The sequence below is a fragment of the Leucopleurus acutus genome (genome assembly GCF_964270905.1).
Source record: "Leucopleurus acutus genome assembly, chromosome: 1".
Lineage (NCBI taxonomy): Eukaryota > Metazoa > Chordata > Mammalia > Artiodactyla > Delphinidae > Leucopleurus > Leucopleurus acutus.
Window position 1 is genome coordinate 9,716,204 of NC_139142.1, and position 11,617 is coordinate 9,727,820.

General features: G+C 52.6%; 1 protein-coding gene across 1 annotated transcript; it reads right to left on the reverse strand.

Annotated features, from left to right (window-relative positions):
• Positions 1 to 4,764: 4,764 nt before the first annotated feature.
• LOC309960137 (serpin A3-8-like) lies at positions 4,765 to 11,361 on the reverse strand (the record flags this gene model as incomplete). The annotated part of the gene is given in 6 exon segments (XM_082836764.1): positions 4,765 to 4,989; positions 6,049 to 6,056; positions 6,059 to 6,219; positions 8,782 to 8,896; positions 8,899 to 9,030; positions 10,701 to 11,361. Coding segments are annotated over 6 exon segments (1,293 nt in total). The 5' UTR covers positions 11,353 to 11,361.
• Between the last annotated feature and the right edge of the window lie 256 nt (positions 11,362 to 11,617).

Genomic DNA, 11,617 nt, shown 5'->3' on the forward strand with positions numbered 1-11,617 from the left:
AGCTGCACCACCTGGGAGCAGTGAGGGGTTGGAATAACATCAACCAGGGCTTGGAACATATCACAGCATTGTGTAGCCTACAAACTGTGTCACAGACTCCATCAGGATGGCCACAAGCCACTGGTAAGCCTTATCCACGAATCCCCCCAGCTTGTCCACAAGGTACCCGCAGTGCCCTGCATGCCCCACTCCTACCCCGCGGCCAGCTTCCTGTGCACACTCCCAGTGGCAGCAAGAGTGAGCTTTTTGGAAGAGTTTGAGAAGGATTGGTGTTAATTCTTCTTTAAGTGTTTTGTAGAATTTGTTACTGAAACCATCTGGTCCTGGGCTTCGCTCTTTTGGGAGATTTTTGATCATTGCTTCAATTTCCTTAATTATATTGATCAATTCAGATTTTCTACTTCTTCATCATTCAGTCTTGGTAGATTGTATGTTTCTAGGAATGTATCCATTTCTTCTAGGTTATCCAAAATGTTGGCATATACTTGTTTATGTTAGTCTCTTATAATCCTTTGTATTTCTGTAGTATCAGTTGTAAAGTCTGTCTTTCATTTCTGATTTTATTTATTTACGTCTGCTCTCTTTTTTTCCTTAGACTAGCTAAAGTTTTGTCAATTTTGTTCATCTTTTCAAAGAAGCAGCTCTTAGTTTCATTGATCTTTTCTGTTGTTTTTCTGGTCTCTGTTTCATTTTTTTCTGCTCTTTGTTTTCTCCTTTCTGTTAACTTTGGCTTAGTGTGTCCTTTTTCTAGTTCCTTAGGTGTAAAGTTAGGTTGTTTATTTTGGATATTAACTCCTTATCATCTATCTGATAAGGAGTTAATATCCAAAATATATAATGAATCCACAAAACTTAATAACAATAAAGTAAATAATCTGATTTTTAAAAGGGCAGACCTGAATAGACATTTTTCTACAGAAGACGTACAAAAGGGCAACAGGTACATGAAGAGAGGTTCAACATCACTAATCATCAGGAAAATACAAATCAAAACCACAATGAAGTGTCACTTCACACCTGTCAGAATGGCTATAATGAAAAAGAAAACAGATTAACAAGTGTTGTCCAGGCTGTGGAGAAATGGGAACACTTGTGTACTGTTAGTGGGATAGAAACCAGAAGAGCCACCATAGAAAACATTGCAGAGATTCCTCAAAAAATTAAAAATAGATTTTCCACAATGATCCAGAACTTCTACTTCTGGATATATATCCAGAGGAAATGACATCACTACCTCAAAAAGATATCTGCGTTCCCATGTTGATTTCAGTATTATTCACAATAACCAAGTTATGGAAACAACCTAAGTATCTGTTTAAGTATGAATGGATAAAGGAAATGGTACATACATGGATGGATAGATGCTTGGATGGGTGGATGCATGGATGGATGGATGGATGGGTATAGATATAGATATAGATATAGATATATATGAGCATTATTCAGTCATAAGAAAGAAGGAAATCTTGACATTTGCTACATCATGGGTGGAACTTGACAGCATTACGCCAGGTAAAATAAGTCAGACAGAAAGAGACAAATACTGTAGGATATCACTTATATATGAAATAAAAGAAACAAACTCATAGAAGCAGAGAGTAGAATGTTGGTTGCAAAAAGCTGAGGAGTGGTGAAATGAGGAGATGTTAGTCAAAGGGTAGAAACTTCCAGTTGGAAGTTGAGTAAATTTTGGGATCTAGTGTACAGCATGGTAACCACAGTTAACAATATTGTATTTATGCTTGAAAGTTGCTGAAAGAGTAGCTCTTAAATATACTTACCACACAAAAAAATGATAATTATGTAGGGAGATGGAAGTATTAACTGACCTTATTCATAAGATATAAGTGTATGAAGTCATTGCTTTGTACACAATAAACTTACACAATGTTTCAGGTCCATTACATCTCAATAAAGCTGGAAAAGAAAGAAAATTATTGACCTGCTTTACGAGACATGGTCTTGTCTCTGTTGGTCCCCTGAGTTCAGGAGGTACCCAGATTTCCCCCAGACTCTGTGATCCAGACCATAGGATCTTCTTCTACTGCAGGAACACAGCACACTCTCTCTTCTTTCCTGACAGCAAGTCTCCTCCTCGTGTCTGTCTTCTCTGTACAGGACAGCATTTGAAGACAGTGCTTCCAGGAGGCCAAACTCAACTTCCCCAGCCTGGGCTTGATCCCTGAACTCACCAGCTATCTGTGTGTGCCCATCAGAGTGGCTGCCGCATCCACATTCACCGTCTCCTTCCCATCAGGCTGTGGGCTCTATGGAGGCAAATTCCAGTTCGACCTTCTCTACCCAGAATGTCCAGCGCCAGCCCAGTGCCTGCACGTGGAGGGCTTTAGATGTTGGCGGAATGACAGAGACCGAAGACATGTCTTTTCTTGTGTTGGTGCCTTTTCAGCCCTGGATTCCTTTCTGGTTAGTGATGGAGGGAATGGATGACACAGGAACCAGGGAGTCATTGCAGGTGGTCAGTATCGGAAGGCCCATCAAGGCCAACAGTAGGCGACCAGCAGGTAGGTGACCTCTTGGTCCCATGGGAAGGAGAAGAGGGACGCTAAGCCCGAGGCTCAAAGATCTGGAGCCAAGGTGCCCCCTCAGAGGAGGGCTCAGCCTTTCTCCAGTAACATCCAGACCCAGAGGAGGATGAGCCCTGGCCTGAGGCACCAGCTCCTTGCACACCTGGACCCAGGGCAGGAGGGATGCAGCCCCAAGCCTCCTCCAGGGCGCTGCTAGGCAGGCCCAGCAAAGGGGCGAACAGCCACGAGCACCTGGGTTCCAGCAGGTGAGGAGTAATTCACACAAAAAGACTCTCTCAGAATGTTTGTACTGCCTCTGGAACCATCGGACTCAGGAGAAACATTTCAGTGACTTCCTGTCTTCTTACACATGTTCATGCATGTACACACACACACACAGAGTCTATCATTGATTCCACGGAACCACGCACCTGGGGTCCGAACCCAAATGTGTCCCCTTCCTGCTCCTCCTGCGGGGGGTCCTTCCTCAGGGGATGCTCTGTCATCACCCAGGAGCCAAACCCAGATGCCCCCTTTTACTGCCATCTCCCTACATCCACTCACAGAAACATCGGTTCTCCTCCCAGCCTTCCACTCATCCCTGCTCTTCTGCTCCAGCTGGACCCACTTTGGCCCCATTTCCTGCAACATCCCCTTTAATGTCCAGCCTGCATCCCTGTCCTGGCCCTGAACTGCTTCTCTACACAGCAGCTGGAGTCATTTTTCTACTATGCAAATCTGCTCAGAGAGACCCTCTGTTCAAATTCCTTTAAAGCTGCCCAGGGATCTATGGAGCCTTTCCAGCATCCTTACTGGGCTGCCAGGCCCCCAGTGGTCCAGCGGCTCCATCATGGCCCCATCACCTCTGCAGGCCCTCCGCTTCCTGCTCCAGGTCTGCCCAGCTTCCTTCGGGTTCTTGAAAATGTCTTTCTCCTGCCAAGGACATTCTCCTCTCTGTTTACCTACCGCATTTTATTCTTCCTCTGATGGCAGCACAAAAAGCACTTCGTCCAGGAATGGCTCGCCGACTTCCCAGGCTGAGTTTGATCCTCTTCTGTCAGCCTCCAGAGCCTTGTTTCATCATCCGTGTTTCGCGTCAGTTCCTAAGTCCCACGAGGGTCACTGCTGTGAAAATCTTTGAGGGCAGATTCATTCTGTGGTTTAGAGTGTTTCTCTGATCCAGGAGGTTGGGATAACATCCTGCCGGCAATAATTAGTAGCTGTGTGGCCTTGGGGGAAATGACTGAGCCTCTCTGTTCCTCAGTTTCCTCAGCGGTAAAATGGGATGAGTAACAGCCAGTATCTCACGTGATCATTTCAAGGACTAAACGGGTTATTCCAGGTAGAGGTCTGAGCAGGCTGCCAGGCAGAGAGATCTCAACCGTTCAGTTGTGGGTGATGTCATCATTTACGCCGGGAGCTGACCTTCCTGGAGATGACACAGCCCCTGATCACATCAGGGACATGAAGAACTAAGTGGGTTCCCTTTATTGCAGGTGTGTGTTTATGGACCTTTTGCTCCCATACCCCCGTTCTGGCTGCTGAGGGGATCCTCTGTCAGGCGAGTATGTGGAACTCGTCAGGTGGTGGAGGAGCTCTTCTGGGAACCTGGAAGTAGTTGGTCTCCCAGGTTGAGGTGCTGGGGGGCAGCAGGGGAGACCCTGGGGGGAGGCCCAGCTCAGCTGCAGGAGTGAGGGGTCCAGGGGCTGTGCCAGAAGAGGTGAGGGTCGGAGCCCCTGCAATGTCAGCACGAGGGCACATCCTGGGCCCTGGGGGATGGAAGAGTGAACCTGGACCTGGGACCAGAGCCCCCGGAAGTGGGTATCGGGCAGCAGGGGCCCCTCCCAGCCCTGGGCCTGAGGTCCAGTGGGCTTGGTCACAAGCACAAAGCCTGCTTCTGGGTCGGCTGGTGAGGCTGAGACAGAGGGGCCCAGAGTCTGGGGCGGGCTGAGCGAGTGTGGGAGGTCGGGGGGCTTGGCCTCGGGGCCCAGGCTGCCCATGGCATGGGATCACGTAGGCAAGGGTGGAGACACACGGGAAAGAGTCCAGTCCAAGGAAGGTGGCTTATTGCTTTCGTAGGGCTCGGAGCCTCTTACTGACCAAGGCACAGACTCCCGGTGCATGTGGAGCCCCCAGCAGAGTCACTGTCACCTTCACCAGGGTGAGCAGGTGGGACCAGGCAGGGGCTCCTCGGGGCACAGGGGCCAGGCTGCCCCCAGGGAGCTGGGCACCCAGCTCCTTAGCAAGGGGACCCGCCACTCAGGGGAGGCCTAGGCTTGACTGGGTTGGTGACTTTGCCCAAAAAGATGGTGCTCTGGGTGTCGTTGTGAATTACGGAAATCAGAAAGGGCCTGCCCAAACTAGCGATGAATGCTTGTAAGGTTGAAGTCATCATCTTGATTCCAGTGGCAGCAGCTCCTTCCATGCCTTCCTCGCCCACATCAAGCATGGCCTGGCGGACCACCTGTGGGGACCCCAGAGCATTACCCACTGGACACAGCGGAGTAGGATGTGAGCAGCTGCCTGACCCCCACTAAGGGGACTGGCATTCATCCACCTAAAGCTGTCTGTCACCGCGCTGTCAACCTGTTCAATTTGTCCTCGCAACAAACTCTCAGCTGGTTTGCAGTCACGATGCACAGATGTGCAAAGTGAGGCTGCAAGTGCTGGGCCCAGGGTCAGAGAGGCAAAGAGCAGGGGCTCCCTGATTTGGATCCCTCTCTGTCTGAGTCCAGAGACTGTGCTGCCCCAAAGCACCCCCTGTTATGGGGGAGGGGCAAGGCAATACATTTTTCTTACAGGCAACTGTCCACAGTCCCTCCATGTCGAAGCAGCAGATGGGTGGGCACTGCTTTTGTTCATCTCCTGCCCCAGTGGAAATGTCCCTGAGCTCTCGGCTACTTTGCGTAGCATGTGGCTTCCCATCCCTGGACCCCGCAGGCCCCTTGGCACATGGCCCTCCTTTACCCGCTCCTTTGGCAGGTGGGGTGCAGGGGAGACCGCAGGGCTGCCCAGCCTCCCCCATTCACTCTGACTTCCCTGCTTCTAGGATTGCGGTACCAGGGCCTCCGGTATTCTTGTCTTATGCTCTTAGTGTATTTCCATCACGATGGCCCTGTAGCCATTGTTAGTACCTATAACCTCTTACCTGCTCTGCTAGACTCTGCATGCTGGCTAAGAACTGTCACCCTCATTTACAGATGAAAAAACTGAGGGGTACGAGATTTTAAGTATTTGACTCTATAGGCAGTGAAGAGTAGAGCTTGGCATGGGGTCCACTGCTGATTTCAGATCTTTCCCAATGATAGACTTCTGGGTCACATTAGATTTCAGGGAAAGTGGGCACAGCTCCCCACCATGATTGTAACCCAGCTCTCCTGGGCTTAGGGAGTCCCAGGGGGGAGGAGTGAGTTACAGGAAATTCAATGAATTTGAAAATTCAAAATTAGCCAAACATCTACCTGTCTGTCACCATTCAAGCTCCTATAAGAAGGATGGATTCTCCAAAGTTTTAAAGACTCACCTCGGAACCCCCAGCTTGTTGACCTCTGTGATTCCTGACGGGTCAGACTCGTGGTTGAAGACTTTCTTAATACCCAGCTGGGAAAGTATGTTTCTCAGCTTATAGTCGCTGGAGATGGAAAACCTTGGCAAGTTGAGTTCATCTATCCGTCTAGGAAATGAGGAAAATAAACTGGAACTTCTGCTTGACTCAGAGCCCGCCTTCTCCCACCTCACAACTTGGTCTTCTGTGGTTTCCGCTCCAGCTACTCCCTTCTCCCTGGAATAAGGACTCCTTTCCTCAGTTTCTAGACCCCTCGGGGTAACTCTCCTTAATTCGTTAATTATCCATCATGTCGGCAGGTATCTAACGTGCTAGGCAGTGAACAAGGGCTGGGGCTGGGGTGGTGCCCACATCTGGCCCTGCTTCTCCCTGTAAGCCCGTAGGGCACGGGAAACACCCTCCTCCAACAGGGATTCCACAGCTTCTGGGAGACTGTGCTGGGGCGGCTGCTCCGTGGGTACCAGGAAGGCTTCCTGCAGGAGGTGGCATGGAGCCTGAGTCCCGGAGGAGTGAACGGAGCTGACTGGGTGAAGAGGAGTCCAGGAGTCAGGAGGATGCACTTGCAGGAAAGAGGGGAGAAAGAAGGGCTGCCCCACAGCACAGAGGCAGCCTGAGTGCGGGCAGTGGGGAGGGGAGGGGCCGGGAAGGGGCTTGGGCGGGACGTGGAGGGCTGGGGGCTGCATTCAAGGGTCTTGGGGACCTGAATCAACCAATCCAACATCTCTATCTTGTCTTCCAAGTGAACTCCTTGAGGGCAGGGATGCATCTGCTTCTGAGCAGAGGTGGCAGCAGGTTCTTGGAGCAACAGATGCCTCCTCTCTTTGTCTCTATTTCCCTTAAGACTCTTGTCACGGTGTCAGCTCTTACAGATGCCAAATACGAGGAGGCTGTGGCTCCCATTAAACGTTGAGTCCCTTGGGAGCAGGGAGGTACCTATTCCTCCTCATAGGCCATCTTTCCTCCCTCCCTCCCTCCGTCCCTCCCCCCCTCCTTTATCCATTCGTTCAACAGATTCTTAGTGAGCGCCCTCCAAGGGCCAGGAATGTGTAGATGCTGGTTCCCCCAGTGCTTGTAAATCAAAGATGTCTGATGAATATTCTATCCATTTACAACTATTCACTGAGACCCCGCCTTGTGGTAGCTCTTGGTACTGGAGGAAGGAAAGGGTTGGGAAGGGAGTACATGCAGGGGGAGGGAGGGTCCCGTGTCCTGGAGTCTCCTGGGATCTTCAGTGAGGAGGGGCTGAGAGTCAGGCAGCCCCAAGGCGTGCAGTCCCCTGGACAGGGGTTGGGGAAGGGACTGCAGCCTCAATGTCACGTCTAGGCAGGTCTCTCATTCTTTGCGGTTTATAACATACTTTCCACACCCGTGACCCCTAGGATCTGCATAGCTGCCCACAACCTTCCCTATCTCCCCTGCAGCAGACACTGTGCCCAGAAGTGCCTCTCCCTCTGCTGTCCCCCTTGTTATTGGTCTCCTGAATTCCACATCCTGGCCTGTGTGTCTGCGCTCAGTTTATCCAGAGCCCGACCCCTTCCGCCCTTCCCGGTTCCTGCTGGTGTATCCCCAGCGGCTCCCCTGGGTGAGTGCACTGGGCGCCTGGCTGGCCTCCCTGCCTCCATGCTGGTCCTCGGCTGTCTGTTCTCCACTGGACGACCTGGGTGATCCGTTTAAAACATGACTCAGATCGTTCACTCTTTGGCCCAAAACCTTGTGATGAGTCTCTATTTCCCTCAGAGGGGGGCGCGTCGAGGGGTCTGCAAGGCTCCAAGTGACCTGAATCCCCCCTGGGGTCCTGACCTCTCCCAACTTTCCCTCTCACTCCCTCTGCTCTGCTGCTCTGGCCTCACTAACCCTCAACCACACCAGGCTCCCTCCTGTCTTGCAGGTTTTGCACCGGCTGTTCCCTCAGCCAGGAACGCTTTTCCCCACCATATGCACATGGCTCAATCCCTCACCTCAAACATCACCTAAGGGCCACCCTGCTTACAATCACAAGCTACTTGCGGGTCCCATTTTTTCAAGATTTTACTGTGCTTTACTATCCCCACCTCCCCATTTCTCCCCTCTCAAAGTAGCAAATAATTTACTACATTTATTTCCTGTCTGTCTCCTCCAACTGCAAAGTAAGTGCCCGTAGGGCAGGGAATTTACTGCTTTATTCGCTGACCTACCCTCAGAGTCTAAATTAGTCCCTCAGACGTAGCTTGATCTTCATTCATTCATTCAATCAGTGCTGAAGGGTTGAATGAATAAATGAGTGAAGTAATGTTTAGCCCGTGCAAAGCTGATGCTCACGTCTGTCTCACCTGAGCCCCCAACTGATCTCAGTCCCATCCGCCCTCCTCCACCTGCAAGCGGTGGAGCCACGGAGAGAAGAGCATGAATGTGGGGGTTGTGTGAGGATCCTCACGACTCAGCGCATGTCAGTGTCAGAGGAACCCTCAGCCCCGCCCCCTCTGATGTCATCATCTTAGAGAAGGAACAGCTCAGGCCCAGAGCCACGCAGGCAGCCAAGGGCAAGGTCAGCCCTGGACGGGCCCTCCCACCTCTGCCCCCGCCCCTGGACATTACTGAGGCCCGGGGGCTGCGGGTCCCGAGTCCTGGAAGAGGGGGAAGGGCCGAGAAGGCAGGTGGGCCCACAGCTCCGGGTCCTGGGGACAGTCACCTGGGCTGCAGGGAGTCTCTCACCTCCTCAGCGTCTGTGGGGGCAGCTTGGCCTCCAGGTCGTGCATTTTGCCCTCGTCAGGGAGGATGAAGGGCGCGCTGTCGTCGCTGGTGTACCTGAGCTCCAGCGCGGTGCAGGCAGCTCCTCGTCCCGGAAGTAAGGCGTTTCCAGGCCCCCAGCGGTCATCATGGGCACCTCCACTGTCCTGTTCTTGTTCACGTGGAACTCTGACTTATAAGTATGGCTGGGATCAAAGGGCTTCTTCCACTGGGCTAGAGGTGGAGGGACAGGTGAGGGGTCTGTGGTGCAAGGGCTGCAGGCGTCTCACTCCTCTGCCCTGGTCCCTGAGCGGGGGAGACCCTCCCCACACCAGCAGCCCCCCACGTGCCTCTAGGGATGGCCCTGCTAGGTTTGCACATATACCTGGGCAGGTGGGTAGGCCCTTGGGGACGGGGGTGAGCCCAGAGGTCTGGATTGGGAAGGGGGACATGAAACAAACCTGGTTAATTGTGCTACGTGAGAAACCAACAGGAACAGGACAGGACAAGGGAGAGATGGGGTGAGGCTGGGACTGCGGAGAATGGGAGCTCCTGGTCCTTAAAGGGAACAGTGTTAGCGACCAGTGGTTAGTCACTGGCTTTGCAGGGAGGACACATGTCCCCGCAGCCTTGTGAGCCAGGCTGAAGCAGGAGTCACATGGGTACCAGGAGGGCAGGGCGGGGTCAGCAGAGGAGAGGGCTGGGGTCTCCCCGCAGGAGGATGGAGCGTTCAGTGATGGGGGCTTCTTGGGGAGATTAGGGCCCTGGGGCTTCATGGAGTGTGTATCCACCCCCGCTTCCTGCTTTGTTTCCAGCCCTGCCTGTGTCCCCAGAGTTAGAGGCAGGAGCAGAGAGAATGCAGGGCTGGCTGGGGTGCCCCTGGTGGGGAGATCTGGGAGGAGAAAGTCCTAGACCAGGGCAGGGTTGTAGGAGTGGAAAGCACAGGAGACTGAAAGAATAAACATAGCGGGACAGGCCTGGATTAGTTTTCCAGAGAAATGGGATTCTATGCCTTCATTTACAGAGGAAAACACAGACCCAGGAGGGCTGGCCACGGCTGCAGCCAGGAGCTCCCAGCACAGGGCTAACTTGTCTCCCCAGAGCTAGTGTCTCCTAGGCACGTGACCACCCCCGCCTCAATGATCATTCCTTCTGTCTTTATCTATGCCGTGTCCCTATTTGCACTGCTGGCTCTATGTGTGAAATCCATCTGCCTTCACTCTGATCCTTATGAGTTTTCAGGCTGAGCTTTGCAATCTTGAGTTTCTATCAGTGGGACTGGGCCCTGGGCCAGCTAGAATCTGGGAAAGAGTCTTTGCTCGATGCTGTCCTCTGAGTCTTCCCTCAGATGATGGCCTTGCCAGTTCCACCCTCATAGTCATGAAAGAGCACAACTGAAGTTCCTTGTGCTGGCCAGGCTGCTCAGAGAAGCCTGCCACCAGCCTCACCTCAACCACCAGAGACTAAGTCCCCTTAGACGGAGCCCGTCAGACACAGCCCACAGTGTACACAGCTGAGGCCTTCCTGAGCGTGTCCAAAAGCATCTCATTAGGGAGGAACCTGGAGTTCCCGGCCCCCCCCCGGAGAGAGCTGAGACGAAAACTCCTTCCTTCTGGCAGCCGGGCAAGTTTAAATCAGAATAAAAATTCTCCCTCTGGCTCAGACAAAGGGTTAGTGGCTCCCCTGCACTTAAGTCCCGCACAGTCAGCTGTAGTTTAGAAAACCCCGAAATAGACAAAGCCTATGATGGAGGCAGAGCCTTGGAGCCCAAGCCCCCCTCAGCCAGGAGCAGCCTGCTCTATAATGTTTTACCGAACGACACAGTTGGCAGAGGCTGGACAGAAATTGCCCTGAAGACACAAAACCAAAAGTGTGTTTCCTTCTGATTTAAACAGGGCACCCACCTTTAAAGTAGACGTAATTCACCAGGACCATCACTGTGCTCTGGGAAACATTTTTGAACAGCTCCACAATTTTCCCCTGCGTTTTATTCCTCACATAGTCATTGATGAGCTTCTTGGCAGTGCTGGAATCCCGGAAGTCGGTGGAGAAGGCCTCGGAGGCACACAGCGCCCGGGCATCTTCCCTGAACTTGTCCAGAAGCTTCAGCTGCTCCTGGACGAACATGGCGTTGCCCACACTCAGCTGCAGCTGGTCGCTGAGTCGGCCGAGCGTCTGCAGGAGGTGCTGGAAGCCCTGGTGGATTTCTGTCTCGGGGGTCTCTGTGAGGTTGAACTTGAGGCCTTCCAGGGTCTCCGTCAGGGTGGGTCCGCGGGCCCCCAGGGACAGGAAGGCCAAGGCCGTGGAGATGCTCAGGGGGGAGAAGATGACATTCTCATTGGAGGTCTTCAAAGCCAACTGCTTGTAGAGGCTGAAGGCGAAGTCGGTGTTGCTGGAGACGAAAGTGTGGTCGTCCACAGGCGCCCCTTTGTGTTGGTCCTCTGGGGTCACATCCTCCGGGTCAAGCCTGCCGCCTGGGAGGCAGTGGACACTGGAGCAGAGCCCAGCCACCAGGAGCCCCAGAGCCAGGAGGGGGGACATTCCCTCCACCCTCATCTCTGAAAAGCAAAGCTCCTTTAAGTCTCGGTGTGTCAGATGATGTCCCAACCACCCCCCAGTGTCCCCACGTGGTCTCTGTTCTCTCTGCCTGTGCTGCTTTGTGACCTCCCAGTTCTAGGCACCCTCCTGGGCTCCCAACATACATGAGGAGGCTTTGGGCTCCCTCTCACCCTTTGAAGCAAGTCTTGTAATTGTTACCAATTTCCCCAATGGAGAAACTGGGCACAGAGAGGGAAAGGGGCTTTTCCAAGGTCACCCAGCA